This window comes from Mastigoproctus giganteus, chromosome 2 (genome assembly GCF_048544385.1).
Source record: "Mastigoproctus giganteus isolate SK-2022 chromosome 2, ASM4854438v1, whole genome shotgun sequence".
Classification (NCBI taxonomy): Eukaryota; Metazoa; Arthropoda; class Arachnida; order Uropygi; family Thelyphonidae; genus Mastigoproctus; species Mastigoproctus giganteus.
Window position 1 is genome coordinate 61,853,990 of NC_143576.1, and position 13,867 is coordinate 61,867,856.

At 38.9% G+C, this 13,867-nt stretch overlaps 1 protein-coding gene across 1 annotated transcript in view; it reads right to left on the reverse strand.

The window, feature by feature from the left end:
* Positions 1-8,708, reverse strand: part of tup (LIM1_Isl and LIM2_Isl domain-containing protein tup) — a 182,517-nt gene extending 173,809 nt beyond the window's left edge. The window contains exon 1 of the mRNA XM_090389947.1: positions 8,466-8,708. Within this exon, the coding sequence (XP_090246073.1) occupies positions 8,466-8,708 (243 nt within the window). The remainder of the gene's footprint in view (positions 1-8,465) is intronic.
* Between the last annotated feature and the right edge of the window lie 5,159 nt (positions 8,709-13,867).

Genomic DNA, 13,867 nt, shown 5'->3' on the forward strand with positions numbered 1-13,867 from the left:
TTAATTACAGTTAGGTCACAAGCGAATTCAACCATAACTCGAGAAGTGCAGTTCCTCGACCTCAATGGTCGTATGAGAGTTTTATAGTCCTCAGGTCAACACCACATTACCGTTTATTTTATATGCTATGAAACAACGTACACAATCCTCTCAAAATTCTCGGAAGGCGAGCAATATGCAGTTAAAAAAAAGCACGTATTTAAAAGATATTTCTTGGATAAACGCCTAAGAGTATGAAGGAGTTTGTTTATATTGTGCATTACCCATGCATAAACAAACTCCTTCAAAGCGTGTATTTATGCAAACAAATAAATACCGTGCATTTATTTGTTTGGCCTCAATGACTGCTCCAGTGCGTCGTGCAAGAGTTTCTGATTTCTGGTAGAAGGCTGGTGATGGTATGCATCACTCCTTTGAAGCCTACGTCAGCTACACTAACGCAGTAATTTGTTTTTCAAATATATGCAATAAAATATGTGCCAAAATTTGCCTTCTAAAACTACGTTATGTCTTATCGTCTGGAAATACGGTATTTAATTTTACAGTCAAGGGGGAAAGGCACTATAATCGACGTTTCTACCATATTGAGTAACTAAATATATTGTGGTGTGGGCGAGAATAATGTAAGATGAAGCTGCTATTCGGGCCTTGGTTAGCACTTCGTCCACTCTGGATCAACAGGACAGTTCTGATAGCAGCATCATCTAACATTTGTTAGCATTTCACAACATATTTTGGCAAGTTAAAACATGTAAAATGAGAACCAAGCTTTACCATTGATGTGATGCAAATTTGAAATCATCTTATTCACGCAGGTTGTACAATAGAAATACAAAGTAATAATCACAACACCCGACCAAAATTAATCAAAGTGGATCCAGCTTGTTTAAAAACCTCAATACAGGTTTTCAAACAAGCTGGGGCCACTTTTGAACAATTAGATATGATTTTCCCTCGAGCGTGTACCTTAAAAATGCTCAACGAAGAGACAAAGTAATGTTCATTAGAAATGTACACAATCTTCTTGAGTTGGCTCTGGTAACAAGAGGGTGACATGCGACATTACGGTTTCAATGAACATTTGAGCAACTCTTAAAAACAACTACAACAACTGGGCAAAATTCCAAGACCGTTACCATAGCTACGTTAACACCCTGCAATCTGTTGGTATTCTTAACCACCCCACCCACTACGTTCAGTCTTATTTCATGGCCAGTTAGCAACCCTATTAAGGAATTCTCCTTGGGCTGATTAGTTAGAATAAGCACTCGACTGGCTTCCCCCGTCGCGCAGACGACAGTAAACCAGTGGGGGAAATGAGGAGGGGGGACGACGGAAGATGTCACCAGCACGTGCACAACTCGAATGTTTTCTGCAACTGACCTGCCCTGAGGGGGAAAGAGGCGTTTCTCCAGCCGGGACAGTCATTTCAGAGCAATATACAGGTTGTTTGGAGGGGTGGATATTTCCATCCTTAGATACTGTCAGTAATGGTTGGATTCCCGTAGCGATCTGAAACACCGGCCACCAACCTTCGGACTTTAATAGGGTCATAACGGTTGCCCGCAGTCAGCGGATGTGATTTGATCGTTCTCGAATTGCAAGGGTTGCTCTGAAGATCGGGAAATCTTTACTGCTTAGTCACCTTAATTGTTTTGTGGTGTAGTAATGCAAATGCGCAAGCGTAAATCGTCTCTTCACAGGATTTATTTATTTTAACTGCACATATACTGTCAATAGATTATATCATTAATGAAACGTTTAATGTTTAGATGCAATCAGTTCTTGTAAACTGAATAATATTATTTTTTGAAATATGTAAAAATACTAATGCAGGACCAAATATACAATGCGTATTTTTAGACTTATTTAAAGTTCTTTCCCACTTTTACAAATTACTAGCTCGAAAAATAGTTTCCTTTCTTATTCTTTTTTTCTGCACTGTAATCAGTGCGTGGATTTTCTAAACAGAATTAGTTCAAAATTTGACCACCATGAGTGCACAGAGTGATTGATTAAAAATAACACAAAAGAAAAATATTCACCAGTCTTTACTGACAATCAAATTTACACCTTTATTTTGTAATAAGCGATCAAAATGGTGCATTATATTCTCCACAGTTGCCTTCAAAATTCGCTTTTCAGTGAAGATTTATCTAGGAGCTGTTTAACATTATTGTAAATATGGGAGGAAGTAGCACCTTCCTGCATAAAAATTATGCATCCATTTAAATCACGGTTCATTAAGCTCTGGGATAAGTTTGGTCCGAAATAGAGTAAGACACCATATGCCGTTTACTGTGTATGTCTCAAAATGCCCTCTATTGTTGATGGTTTCAAACAAAAACGGGACCAATAATGGCTGTGCCGAAATCCACACTACACTGCAATTTTTAGTGAGTACATTAATTATTCAACGTGCGCGTGAGGAGTTTACTCTGCCCCTATCACATATCCATCAAGGTGAAAATGCGCTTCATCTGTCCATATAACCAATTTGGATCCTGGGCACAACCACGTCACTTTCGACCTTCTGCTGGGCGAAATCATGATGGCTTTGATAGTCTTGTGGCTCCAATCGATGCAGAAGCTTGATTTTATAGGGAAACAGGTGGATGCAAATCTTTAAGGCTTTAAAGGGATGCCTCGAATTTGATCAGGCTTGTGGTTATTGCACCTCATGAATTCTTGAATCATTTCTTGTGAAACGAGCGGATGACCGCTTCTTGGCGTAGGAGTTATTATTATGTCTACGGTGGCACCTAGACTTCCATTATCTTCAACTGAATTTGTGCAGAATCTCTGCAAAATAGGCCTATATAGCATGCCTCTTCACCACCAGGGAGCAGCCGTCACCTGGACAGCTGCTCCCTGACGGCCATCCCTAGGCATGTAGTAATGGGCCTGGGTGACAGTGCCTCATGCGCTAAGTTCCGCAACAACCGGAAGTAGTGCTATACCGGTAGGTGCCAGAGATCCCGCTCCCAGGCTGCCCAATCCTGGGAGCCAGAAAAAAATAAAATAAAATAATAATAATAAATAAATAAAAATATAAAAAAAAAACAGTGTGAGCTAAGTGATCAGAATGTATATAACAAAATCTTAATTAGTAAGCAATAAATTATTCCAATGTCTCCTTTGAAAAACAGTTACACAAAACTCTTGTAGTGTTTGAAATTTAACCTAATTAGCAATAAGATCACTTTCACTGCCTATAACTATACTACCAATATGCACTTTAACCTTTCTCTATGTTCGACATACAAACTACACTCATATAATAAATGACTCCAAGTCTCAGGTTGACCACAAGTATATAAAGGAGAGCTGACCAGACCAAAGTAATGCAGTTTATAATTTAATGATCCATGGCCAGCTAAAATAAAAGACGTTTTCCACAGAACCATTTGTTCTTACAATGAAAAGTAAATGTAACCCGGGGAATGAACAATCTAGTCACCACCCAAGATAGACTAAGATCCATCTCTGCTGCCATATAGCAATCAACTGTGTTACAACATTTTTCTTAGCTTTAGATATATCTATAGTGACATCAGAAGTAATGTTCACGAAAGAAACAACTATGCCTTTTTTAATGTAATAACAAAAGGCCCGATACATAATATACAAAAATCTGCATGGCATTCGTTGAGCCTGTTCTGCACAAACTAGAAATAACATAAAGCATTAAGCGCTGAATCAATAACAATTTCTGTTTAAATTTAATATCTCCGAAGTACCATGCTGATGCTCCGTACGCATCAATAGGTAAGAAAACTGCCTTATAGTATAAATTTAAACCGTTCTTTTCAACCCCCAACTGACCGAGTTAATCGAACTATTGCTGACTACATATTTTAACTTTTTCGTGTAAGTAATTTAAATGTTGATAATCTATCACCAATTATTATCTATCATCAATTATACCTAGATATTTCACCTCAGGTACTAGGGGAATCTGCCTCCCCTTAATTAAAGCTTTTGGCGGTCATGCATAATTTAGTTTCCCCTTAAGCAGAATCATAACAGTTTTAGTTATAGATATAAATAGCTTATGCAGATCAGCCCATAACACTAGACTTTTCGATTCACACTGCAAAACCAGGAACAGCTCATCCTAGAAGAAGACAGCTACAAAGCGCTAACAAAATTCGCTCAGGGCCTCTTCAACAGAAGACGGACCTTCCCCCAGCCGCAACCACCGCAATGAAGAGAATGCAAGTACCCATCAAAGCTTCCCATAATCTGAAAAACAATGACGCCACTAAGGACCACCAGAACAAATCAAACCCGCAGGGATCCGACTTCATAGCAGAAGGAACAAAATAAAATCACAAATGCACATCCAAACTGACTGGACTAAATAACCTCGGATGGGATCCTAACAAATGAATGGCTACAAAATAAACTGGACTTTTGTAAACCTCGGACGGGACAATGTCCCAGAAATCACATTCCACCGACTGAAGAAACTGCAGAGCCTCTCTGCACACTAGCCTTGTTGGCGATCTGGCCTGGCCCACTTTTCTTTCCTTTCCCTGGCCGGGGGGGGAGGTGACGGTCCCTCTGTCTCCTTCCCTCCTTGCCACCCACACTTTCCCTTCTGGAGGGCATGGGCATATCCCACCAAATCTTGGAGTCACCCTCCCTATCGACTCCATTCTTCTATCTGTCACCACCCCCCAGCCTTCAGTCTCCCTCCCACTCTACCTGCACGCAAGCGAAAGCCCCACACATCCAAACTTAATTACAGCCAAATTAGATTCGCCCACAATTTTCGGCCTCACAATTCTAGCACAACCACCACACGATAACCTCTCAATTTTTTATTTTTATTTATTTATTTTATTTTTTTAGGTCCTAGCCACTGAAATCTCAGGAAACTAGGTGGCAGGACCTGCCAGAGTACTTATTTAAAATATTGGTGTACCTGGTCTGCCTCCACGGGGCGAAGTGTGGGCAACGTCTGGCCTCAGCAGAGGCCTGGCGGCTAAATGGCCAGAAGAACAACGGTACACAACACTACTCATGTACAAAATCCATACACTTTTAAATCTCTGGCCTTTACAGCGTACTGTAACACACGACAATGTAAACTACGCGGAGATGGGGAAACCCCTGGTGCCGTTTGACCCCAAACACACTTTACTTTACTAACACTAGACTTTCTAACACCTGGGCCACTCTTATTTCAAGCACAGACCTGGATTTACCGGTAACACACAAAACCAAATCATATGCATAAGCAATCTTATGCGGATTTTCAGCTGATTGTTCTAGCCATAAATTAAGTACTAAATTCCAAAAAAAGTGGGTCCAATACAGACCCTTGAGGACACCTGCCCGAAAGAATTCTATTAAACTGTAGATGCTTAGATTTAAGTATAATTTACCTACCATACAAATAACTCTGTATAGTTCTATACAATAAGTCTGGATATTACATACCCCTTAATGCAGACAGAATACTATCATGCCACACCATGTCCAAAGCTCCAATAAAATCTATAAAGATGGCTAACACATACTTATCCTCTGCTTGGTTGGTGAAATTCATAAGATCATTGATGGCATCCTCCGCAGAATGTCCTCTCTTGAAACCATACTGATAAGGCAGGATCAAACCATTCTAATCCATGGCTTGGTTCAGTCTTGAAAATCACAATCTTTCAAAAATTTTGCCAAGATTAGCCAATAACGAAATTGGTCTATACCCTCCTTGGGTAATTCGATTTTTTACCCAGCTTAATCAAACCAACTTTCCAGATTCCAAGAAAGGAACCTTTGAAGTAAGCATTTATTACATAAGTTAACAGGATGTTAGGATAAAGTTCAATCACGTTAAGAACAGCAACATTCTCTACTAAATCAATCCCCGGAGCTTCAGAAATGTTAATTTGCTTAGAAACGGCTCTCAGTTCCTCTAAATTAAATAAATCAATATCGACTGACCCAAGGTATGTTACATTAGACTCTCCTTCCTCATGAGGAAACAACTCAGATGTTATTGCCTGCACTGTTGTAATCCAGTCAGTTGTTTCCACACCATTAACGATCGCTGCATTCGTTATCTCTCCAGATCTTAATTTATTCATACTTAGTTTATAAATTAATCCCCAAGGATCTGTATTGCCCACACTAGTAACTAGACTTCTCCAAGCCCTTAATTTACTCTCATAAATAGCCTTATAATAAATTTTCTTTTTATTACTATAACATGCATGATACAATTGAGCCTCATTCAGCCCACACTGCCTATACCTCTGCTATGCCTTCCTACTCCTAAATACTTCTTTCCTTAACCTGGATAATTCCGTATTCCATCAATTAACAACTCGCCTCTTAACTTGTCTTCTCGAGGCACAACTGAGGGCTCCAAGCAATGAAGACTCAGCGAAAGCAGCATCACATCCTAAGCATTTTAGAAATTCAAGTTAACCTTGAATTCTACAATTTATCTAATTCAAGTTAACCATATTGTCTCCTGAAAAATCTAAAGCCACTGACCGTGCAAAACTAGACCATTTAATCTTCTTATAAATAAATCTAGTTAACTGAAAATTATCAGAATCTAAAGTGGTGTTTAAATCAGACAAAGTAATATGTAAAACAAAAGATCTATGATCACTATTCGTATAGTCTGTTTTCACAAGCCAATGACAAATTCGCCTGGATAACCCCTTAGTCACTAAAGTCAATGTTTGACCTGCCATGAACATTGTTAAAAGTAAGGTTGTCCTAATATATTAACTACACACAAGTTATTCATCAAAATAGTCCTCCATTAAACGACCTCTCTGATCAGTCATGCCACTAAACCATAAATTAGACTTTGAATTGGAATCCAATGAAATAATTAAATTACTGAAACCAATTACACTAAATACTGTTTCCATATAATGGATGGAGTTGACAATTTCCTGGCTTGGAGGACAATAAAGAGATACAAAAAGACAGTCTAGGAGTACTAATGTTTACACACGTTGAGTTCTGACTACATAGTCCGGAGTAGGGCTTACAATACCGGTAGTTCGGTATTTTTAATTTATGAAACCGGGATACCGGTATTCCAAAAACAAACATTTTTCTCCATAAATTTCGATAACAGATAGGTGCAATAAAGTATAAAAAAAACAAAACAAGAACTCTAATTACTTGGATTCATGTTTATTTAAAACTTTTATTACAATAATAAATATTCTGAAAAAATATATATATATTAAAAGCACAGTTACTCTAAAACTAAAAACAAAAAATATCGCGTGTTTACTCTGTACGCACGAAAGATGTTTTACGTGTAAAACACCTTTGACGGCACCACTAAATTTTGAACAGCTAGAACCGAAATTATGAACGATGCAATTTATGCTCACGCCCGCTACTTACTCTACCGAATCAATGTTAGTGATAAATAGGATACATACGCCTGCTGCTTACTCTACCGATTCAACGTTCGGAAGAGGTTAGGCCAATAGCCTAATTCCCCGTTTGATTGTAGCCATTCGTTGAATAGTATGATTGCAACAATACAAGTTTGTATTGTTACAATCATACTTTCATGTTGAATCATGTTACTCTGTCGTGCTTTGTCGCAAATTACACATGCAGCGCTACGAGATCTGCAAGAAACAACAGTATCCACGCATAATACGCTATCGAATCTATGGCTTGGCTCAAGATCTCAACGAGTACAAGCGCGAGAAGGTAACGCATTCCATTTCGCAATGAGGAAACAGAGATATTGTCAGAGATTAAATATGTCAAGATCTACGATGACAATGAAGAGCTCATACTAGATCGTAAATTGTATGAATCGAAATTGGACATTCGCAAAACGATTGAAATAGGTAAGACGATGTGTCAAGACAACGACGACGGTTGACCCTGACGAAACATGCGGTAATGACCTGCATAGCCTTGTAACGCGACTGTGAGAAGAAAATCCCTTTCGAAACTTTTACAATCATCCAAACAGCGAAATGAATGAGGATCTAAAGCTCGTCACGCTCAACCGATTCAAATCAATTGCAAAGAAAGACGAAAACTTGATGACCAAGGAGGACTTCTGCAACTTAATGAGAATGGTCAATGGCAAACAAAAGATTCTACTCATACATGTAATTTGGAGTCTGTTATCTCCCAATCGCGAACCGATTGAAATATTCTTGACCGGTCCAGCTGGTTGCAGAACGCTTATGATTCGCCTCTTGGTGGAACTAAACAACCGCTTCAGTTATACTTCTGCCTTTGTTCCTATATGCTAGTAACCATTATCTTACTCTCACGGACATTAGTGCTTATATTTTTCCCTGGTTCCAAATAAAAACAATATATCAGAAACCGTAACCTCTTTACCTCCGTAACCGTAATATTGGGAAAATCAGCTATCTTAACATTTGTCAAATCTGTTACACCTTCTTCCTCAACCTGCAGCCAACATTAACTACGTTTTCCGCACCACGTACCTGAATATGAAAATCAACGTTGTCAGAAATCCCATTGTTAGTATTCACACTAATGGTACTCATTGCACCACTATCTACAACACTACTTGCTTTAATATTTTTACCTTTAGACGATTTCTCAGAAGCCTTCTTTACAGAATCAGTATTGTACAATGTGGGAACTCTAGAAGGAAGGGGAAGCTCCAATCTTCTTTTCCTTCCCCCTCCTTTACCAACATTCTTACTATGAATTCTGTCTGCCATTATCTGCCAATAACAGGCAATATAAGTGAACACAACACTGAATAACTCATGTATTCTAGAAGCAGAAGAAAACCAATCAACCTTGACTTAACTTCGTAAATCAACTTATCACACACGCTGATCCGTAGTTTAACCTTTACACTACACACAAACAGCAGTCACTTCTACAACCAACTATATCCAACCTGGCACAAACAGTAATTACTAAGAAACTTCTAGCAATAACTCAGCACACCTAATGACACTAAAACACTCAACAGCGATATACTGATCCAGAATGGCAGCCAACCAACAGAAGAACACAAAATTAACTTTTGTTAAAGTTATTAAACACTCTTAACACCAAATGAAAGAAATACTTAGCAAAAAAAGAAAAACAATGTTAATTCCCCCCAAAATTTTTGACGGACAAACTACACCTGATAAACCAAATACACAATCACTAATTCAAGATCTATAGCAACCAACTCTACACTCTTGACTCAGGTAGTCTTTTTACAAATGTTGTTCTCAAACTTGTGTACCCTCAACAAAATTCTTTCTGATTTTAATTATTTAAAAGAAATTTCGGTTATTATTCGCTGAACCCCCCTGGAGTATCTGTCAAGGCTCCCTGAGGGGGGGGGGGAACCACAGTGTGAGAAACTTAGCCTTATCTATATGGATCTTCTCAAACAATGAGTGATTGAGACATTTTTCTGTATTTGATACGCTCTATTACAAGGATGGCGATAAGATTTAATTGACGTGCTTTGTCTTTAGACAACATTTTTAAAAGCAAACTTCACCGTACTTGGCGGATTAAGTTTTCAAGCTTTTCATCTTGACGACGAAGAATGACATCACCACGTGCAAACACTGGAATTCTCCGATTCCAGAATCATTATTTTTGGTTTGAGTGATAATTTGACCACTAGGAGTAATGGTCGAATTTCGAACTCATTTATATCATAAAAAAAAAAAAAAAAAACTCGCACATATACAGACTGCAGTACAAAAATACTATATTTTACGAGTTAATTGGTAAATGACTTTATAACCACCCTGCAGAACAGCAATTCCAGATTGGGGCTGTAACCCCCCCTCCCTCTCATGATCAAACTAATATAATTTTATTTATTCCTACATGATTAAAGCGTAATGATTTTCCAAACATTTTAGAAAATTAAGTGATTGGCTTTTGCTAATCATTTAATAGCTAATATTGTTTGCAGATCACTAGAAGCTGTTTGTTTGTTTCGGGATTTATTGGGCGCATCGGCAACTATGACCATAGTGCGCCATACATATGATAATTATGCATGCTATTTCTTTTCACTTACAGAAAATGGAAAAAGAAATCAGAAAATAATTTTTTTCCCTAACTAAAGGAGGTGATATACTTTAATCATCTTCAGAAAGTTATATATGCTTGAGACATTTGTTTCATTGTTTAAAAGTGAGGTAAGTGTAAGATCTTTTGTCGTGGCTGAAGTGCAAAGAATCTGGCGTTCTCTTGTATATTTTGTGCATTCGACCAGAATGTGTTTCACTGAGAGCAGTGTATTACAGTGATGACATTGAGGGGGTATTTCTCCTCTTAAAAGATAACCATGAGTGATATTTGTGTGCCCTATTCGCAGTCGAGCCAATATTACCTCTTGATGTCGGATTGAATTAAAGCTGGAAGGCCATCGCTCAAGGTTTGGCTTGATACTTCGAAGTTTATTATTAGGTTGATTTTCCCATGATAACTGCCATTGGCACATGCATTTTTCCTGGATTATTGGTCGATAGTCTTGATGAGGCACTTTCCATTTTTTCTCGGGTGGTAGGTGAGCTGATTTGGCAGCATTGTCCGCTAGTTCGTTTCCAGGAATTCCAATATGTCCTGGGACCCAGCAGAAATGTATGTTTTTTCCAAGTTCTGATAAGCTATGTAAAGAGCTGACTATTCTTTTCACGACTGGGTGGGTGATGTTCATGGTGTTTTTTAGTGCTTGGAGTGCACTTAAAGAATCTGTGAAAATTATACTGTTGTTAATATCAGAGGACTCGATATGGTTCAGTGCAACCTGAATTGCTATTAGTTCTGCGGAAAATATACCGAACTCAGGTGATAACTGATAAGCTAATGTGATGTTTGGAAAAACTGCGGCGATTCCAACGTGGACATCATTCTTTGATCCATCCGTATGTACTATGGAAAAGCTGGGAAACTGGTCTACTACTGCATGGTATAGTTGCGAGAAGTTTTCTCTATGCAAAGTAGATTTATTCCATTCATGCAGATGTAAGTCACATGAGGGTGGAATGATATTCCAAGGAGCAAGAGAGGATGGGAGGCTATGTGCCACATTGTCTAAGGTTAGATTTAGTTCTTCTAAGAGGTGTTCTATTCTCATACCCAAAGGACGATTAGCATTAGGGCGGTTTTGGTATAACCTACTGTGCTGTGATGTGAAAAGTATAGGCCAGTTCGGGTGTTCTGGCATAGATCTAATTTTATAGGCATAACGTAGTATCAGTTGTTGTCGCCTGATTGAGAGAGGTGGTTCGTGTGCTTCAGCATATAAGCTATGTATTGGTGACGTGCGATATGCCCCTAAAGCAACGCGTATTCCACTATGATGGATAGGGTCAAGCCAGCGAAGGGCACTAGGTCTTGCTGAACTATAGACTGGTGCTCCGTAGTCAAGTTTCGATCTTATTAATGCTCTATATAACCGTAATAAAGTAAGGCGATCAGCTCCCCATTTGGTTGCAGAGAGAACCCGGATGATATTTAGTTTTTGTTGACATGATGTTCTTAGTCTTTTGATGTGCTCAACGAAAGTGAGTTTATGGTCTAAAGTGATTCCTAAGAACCGTATGCTGGGATGAACTGTTATTTGTTGGCGATTCAGTTGTAGCTCCGGATTGGGATGGAGTTTGCGTTGGCGGCAAAAATGGATGCAAAACGTTTTTTCTGGACAAAGTTGAAATCCATTAGTCTGAGCCCATGAACTGATCTTATTTATTGCCACTTGCAACTGTCTCTCAATAGTATTCATATTTTTAGCATGACACCAAATACTAAGATCGTCTACAAACAGTGCTTTATCAACAGTGTCTGGAATTTGTCCGGCAATGGAGTTTATTGCAATTATAAAAAGTGAAGCACTGAGTACAGAGCCTTGAGGAACTCCTTCTTCTTGGGAAAATACTTGGGACAGTGAGGTTTTGAATCGAACCTGGAATGTACGCTTGCATAGGAAATTCTGTATGAAAATCGGGAGGTGACCCCGAAGTCCATGACGATGTAATTCACGGAGTATTCCATACTTCCACGTGGAATCATAGGCCTTACTGATGTCAAAGCAGACTAACACATGGTGTTCCAATCTGAGGAATGCATTACGGATGGAATTCTCTAGTCTGACTAGTATATCTAGTGTAGATCTGTTTTGTCGGACACCGTATTGTGCAGAATGTAGCAGATTGAGATTTTCAAAGTACCAGATCAGTCGATGGTTCACCATCTTTTCGAGAATTTTGCAAATGCAACTGGTCAATTGTTGTTGTTATGTTGTTGTTATTTTGGTTTTTAGGAGCATTAGCAACTAAGACCATATTGCTCCGGGAATATGCGGTGGTCATTCCCTGACCTTTCCGCATCCTCCGTATTTGGTGGTGACGGGCTCGAACCCCGGTCTAATCAAGAAGCATGTGCTACGCACTGCTGCTCCTTCCCACCTGGCTACGGAGGCGCCTGCAACTGGTCAAGGCGATTGGTCTATAATGAGTGGGATTTGTAGGGTCTTTACCTGGTTTAGGGAAGGCAAGGACCGTAGCGTGATGCCATTGATTAGGAAATTTATCTTCCAGGAAGAGTCTGTTGAATAGATGAAGAAGTAACTGTAATGATTCGGTACTTAGTTCCTGAATCATGGAATAGTGAATGTTATCTGGTCCTACAGCACTGCGTCTAGATGTTGACAAAGCTCTATGTAATTCGTGAATGGTAAAAGGTAAATTATATTGTTCATCTCCTTTTGAAGAGAAGTTTAACTTATGTTTTTCTAAACTTGTTTTTAATCTTCTGAAGGTCGGTGTATAACTTTCTATTGCTGATGTTTTTGCAAAGGTTTCACCTAGTATATTGGCAATTCCAGCAGGATCATTTACATTCTGCCCTCTCCATTCCATGATGGGTAGGGGTATCGGTTTATATTTGCCACTCATTTTTCTGATTGCTTTCCAAATTTTATGTGTAGGCATTGCTTGATTAATAGTCGAAGTGAAGCGGATCCAAGCAGCCTTTTTATTGCAGCGTCTAACATATCTCGCTCTTGCTCTAGCACGCTTATATTGAATGAGATTGGTTGTAGTTGGACTCCGGCGAAAAGAATTCCAAGCTTTACTTTGCATTTTTTTAGCCACAAGGCATTCATCGCTCCACCAGGTTTTTGGATGAATCGGTAATTTTGATGAGGATTTCGGTACGGTTTGTTCTGCTGCATGTAATATCATTTTGGTGACATAGCCAACTGCTTCGTCAGTTGTGGAATTTTGGATTATTTCGGGATCAAGCTTGGTTAATTTTTTATAGGACTGCCAATCTGCTTTATCAGTAAGCCAGTGCGGAATTTTAATAGGATGATGAGGGGGCTTATTAAGTAATTCAATTATTATGGGGAAATGATCGCTATGTAGCGGATCGTTGTTTACCGTCCACTTTAGAATAGGATATAAGGTTGCAGAACAGATAGACAAATCTATTGCAGTGCTTGTTCCTGAAGGAAGGTGAACGTATGTAGGTGAACCGTCATTTAGAAGAAGGAGGTTGTTATTGTCAAGACACTGTTCAATTAGTTTTCCTCTTTGGTCGATGCTGTTGTTACCCCAAAGAGTGTTATGACCATTTAAGTCTCCCAGAATGAGGAAAGGTGTTGGGAGTTGAGCTATAAGATTGTTGAGATCATTTTGCTGGAAGGTATAGCTTGGTGGAATGTATAAGGAGCAGATTGTCATATGGATGTCAGCAGCTATACGGACTGCTATTGCCTCGAGGGGAGTGTTCAGTGAGACCTGTTTGGTAGGAATATGTGGGTTTGTTAAAATAGCTACGCCACCATGTGCGATATTCTGATTGGTTCTGTCTTTTCTAATAATGTTATAATGAGACAGTTTTGGTGTAT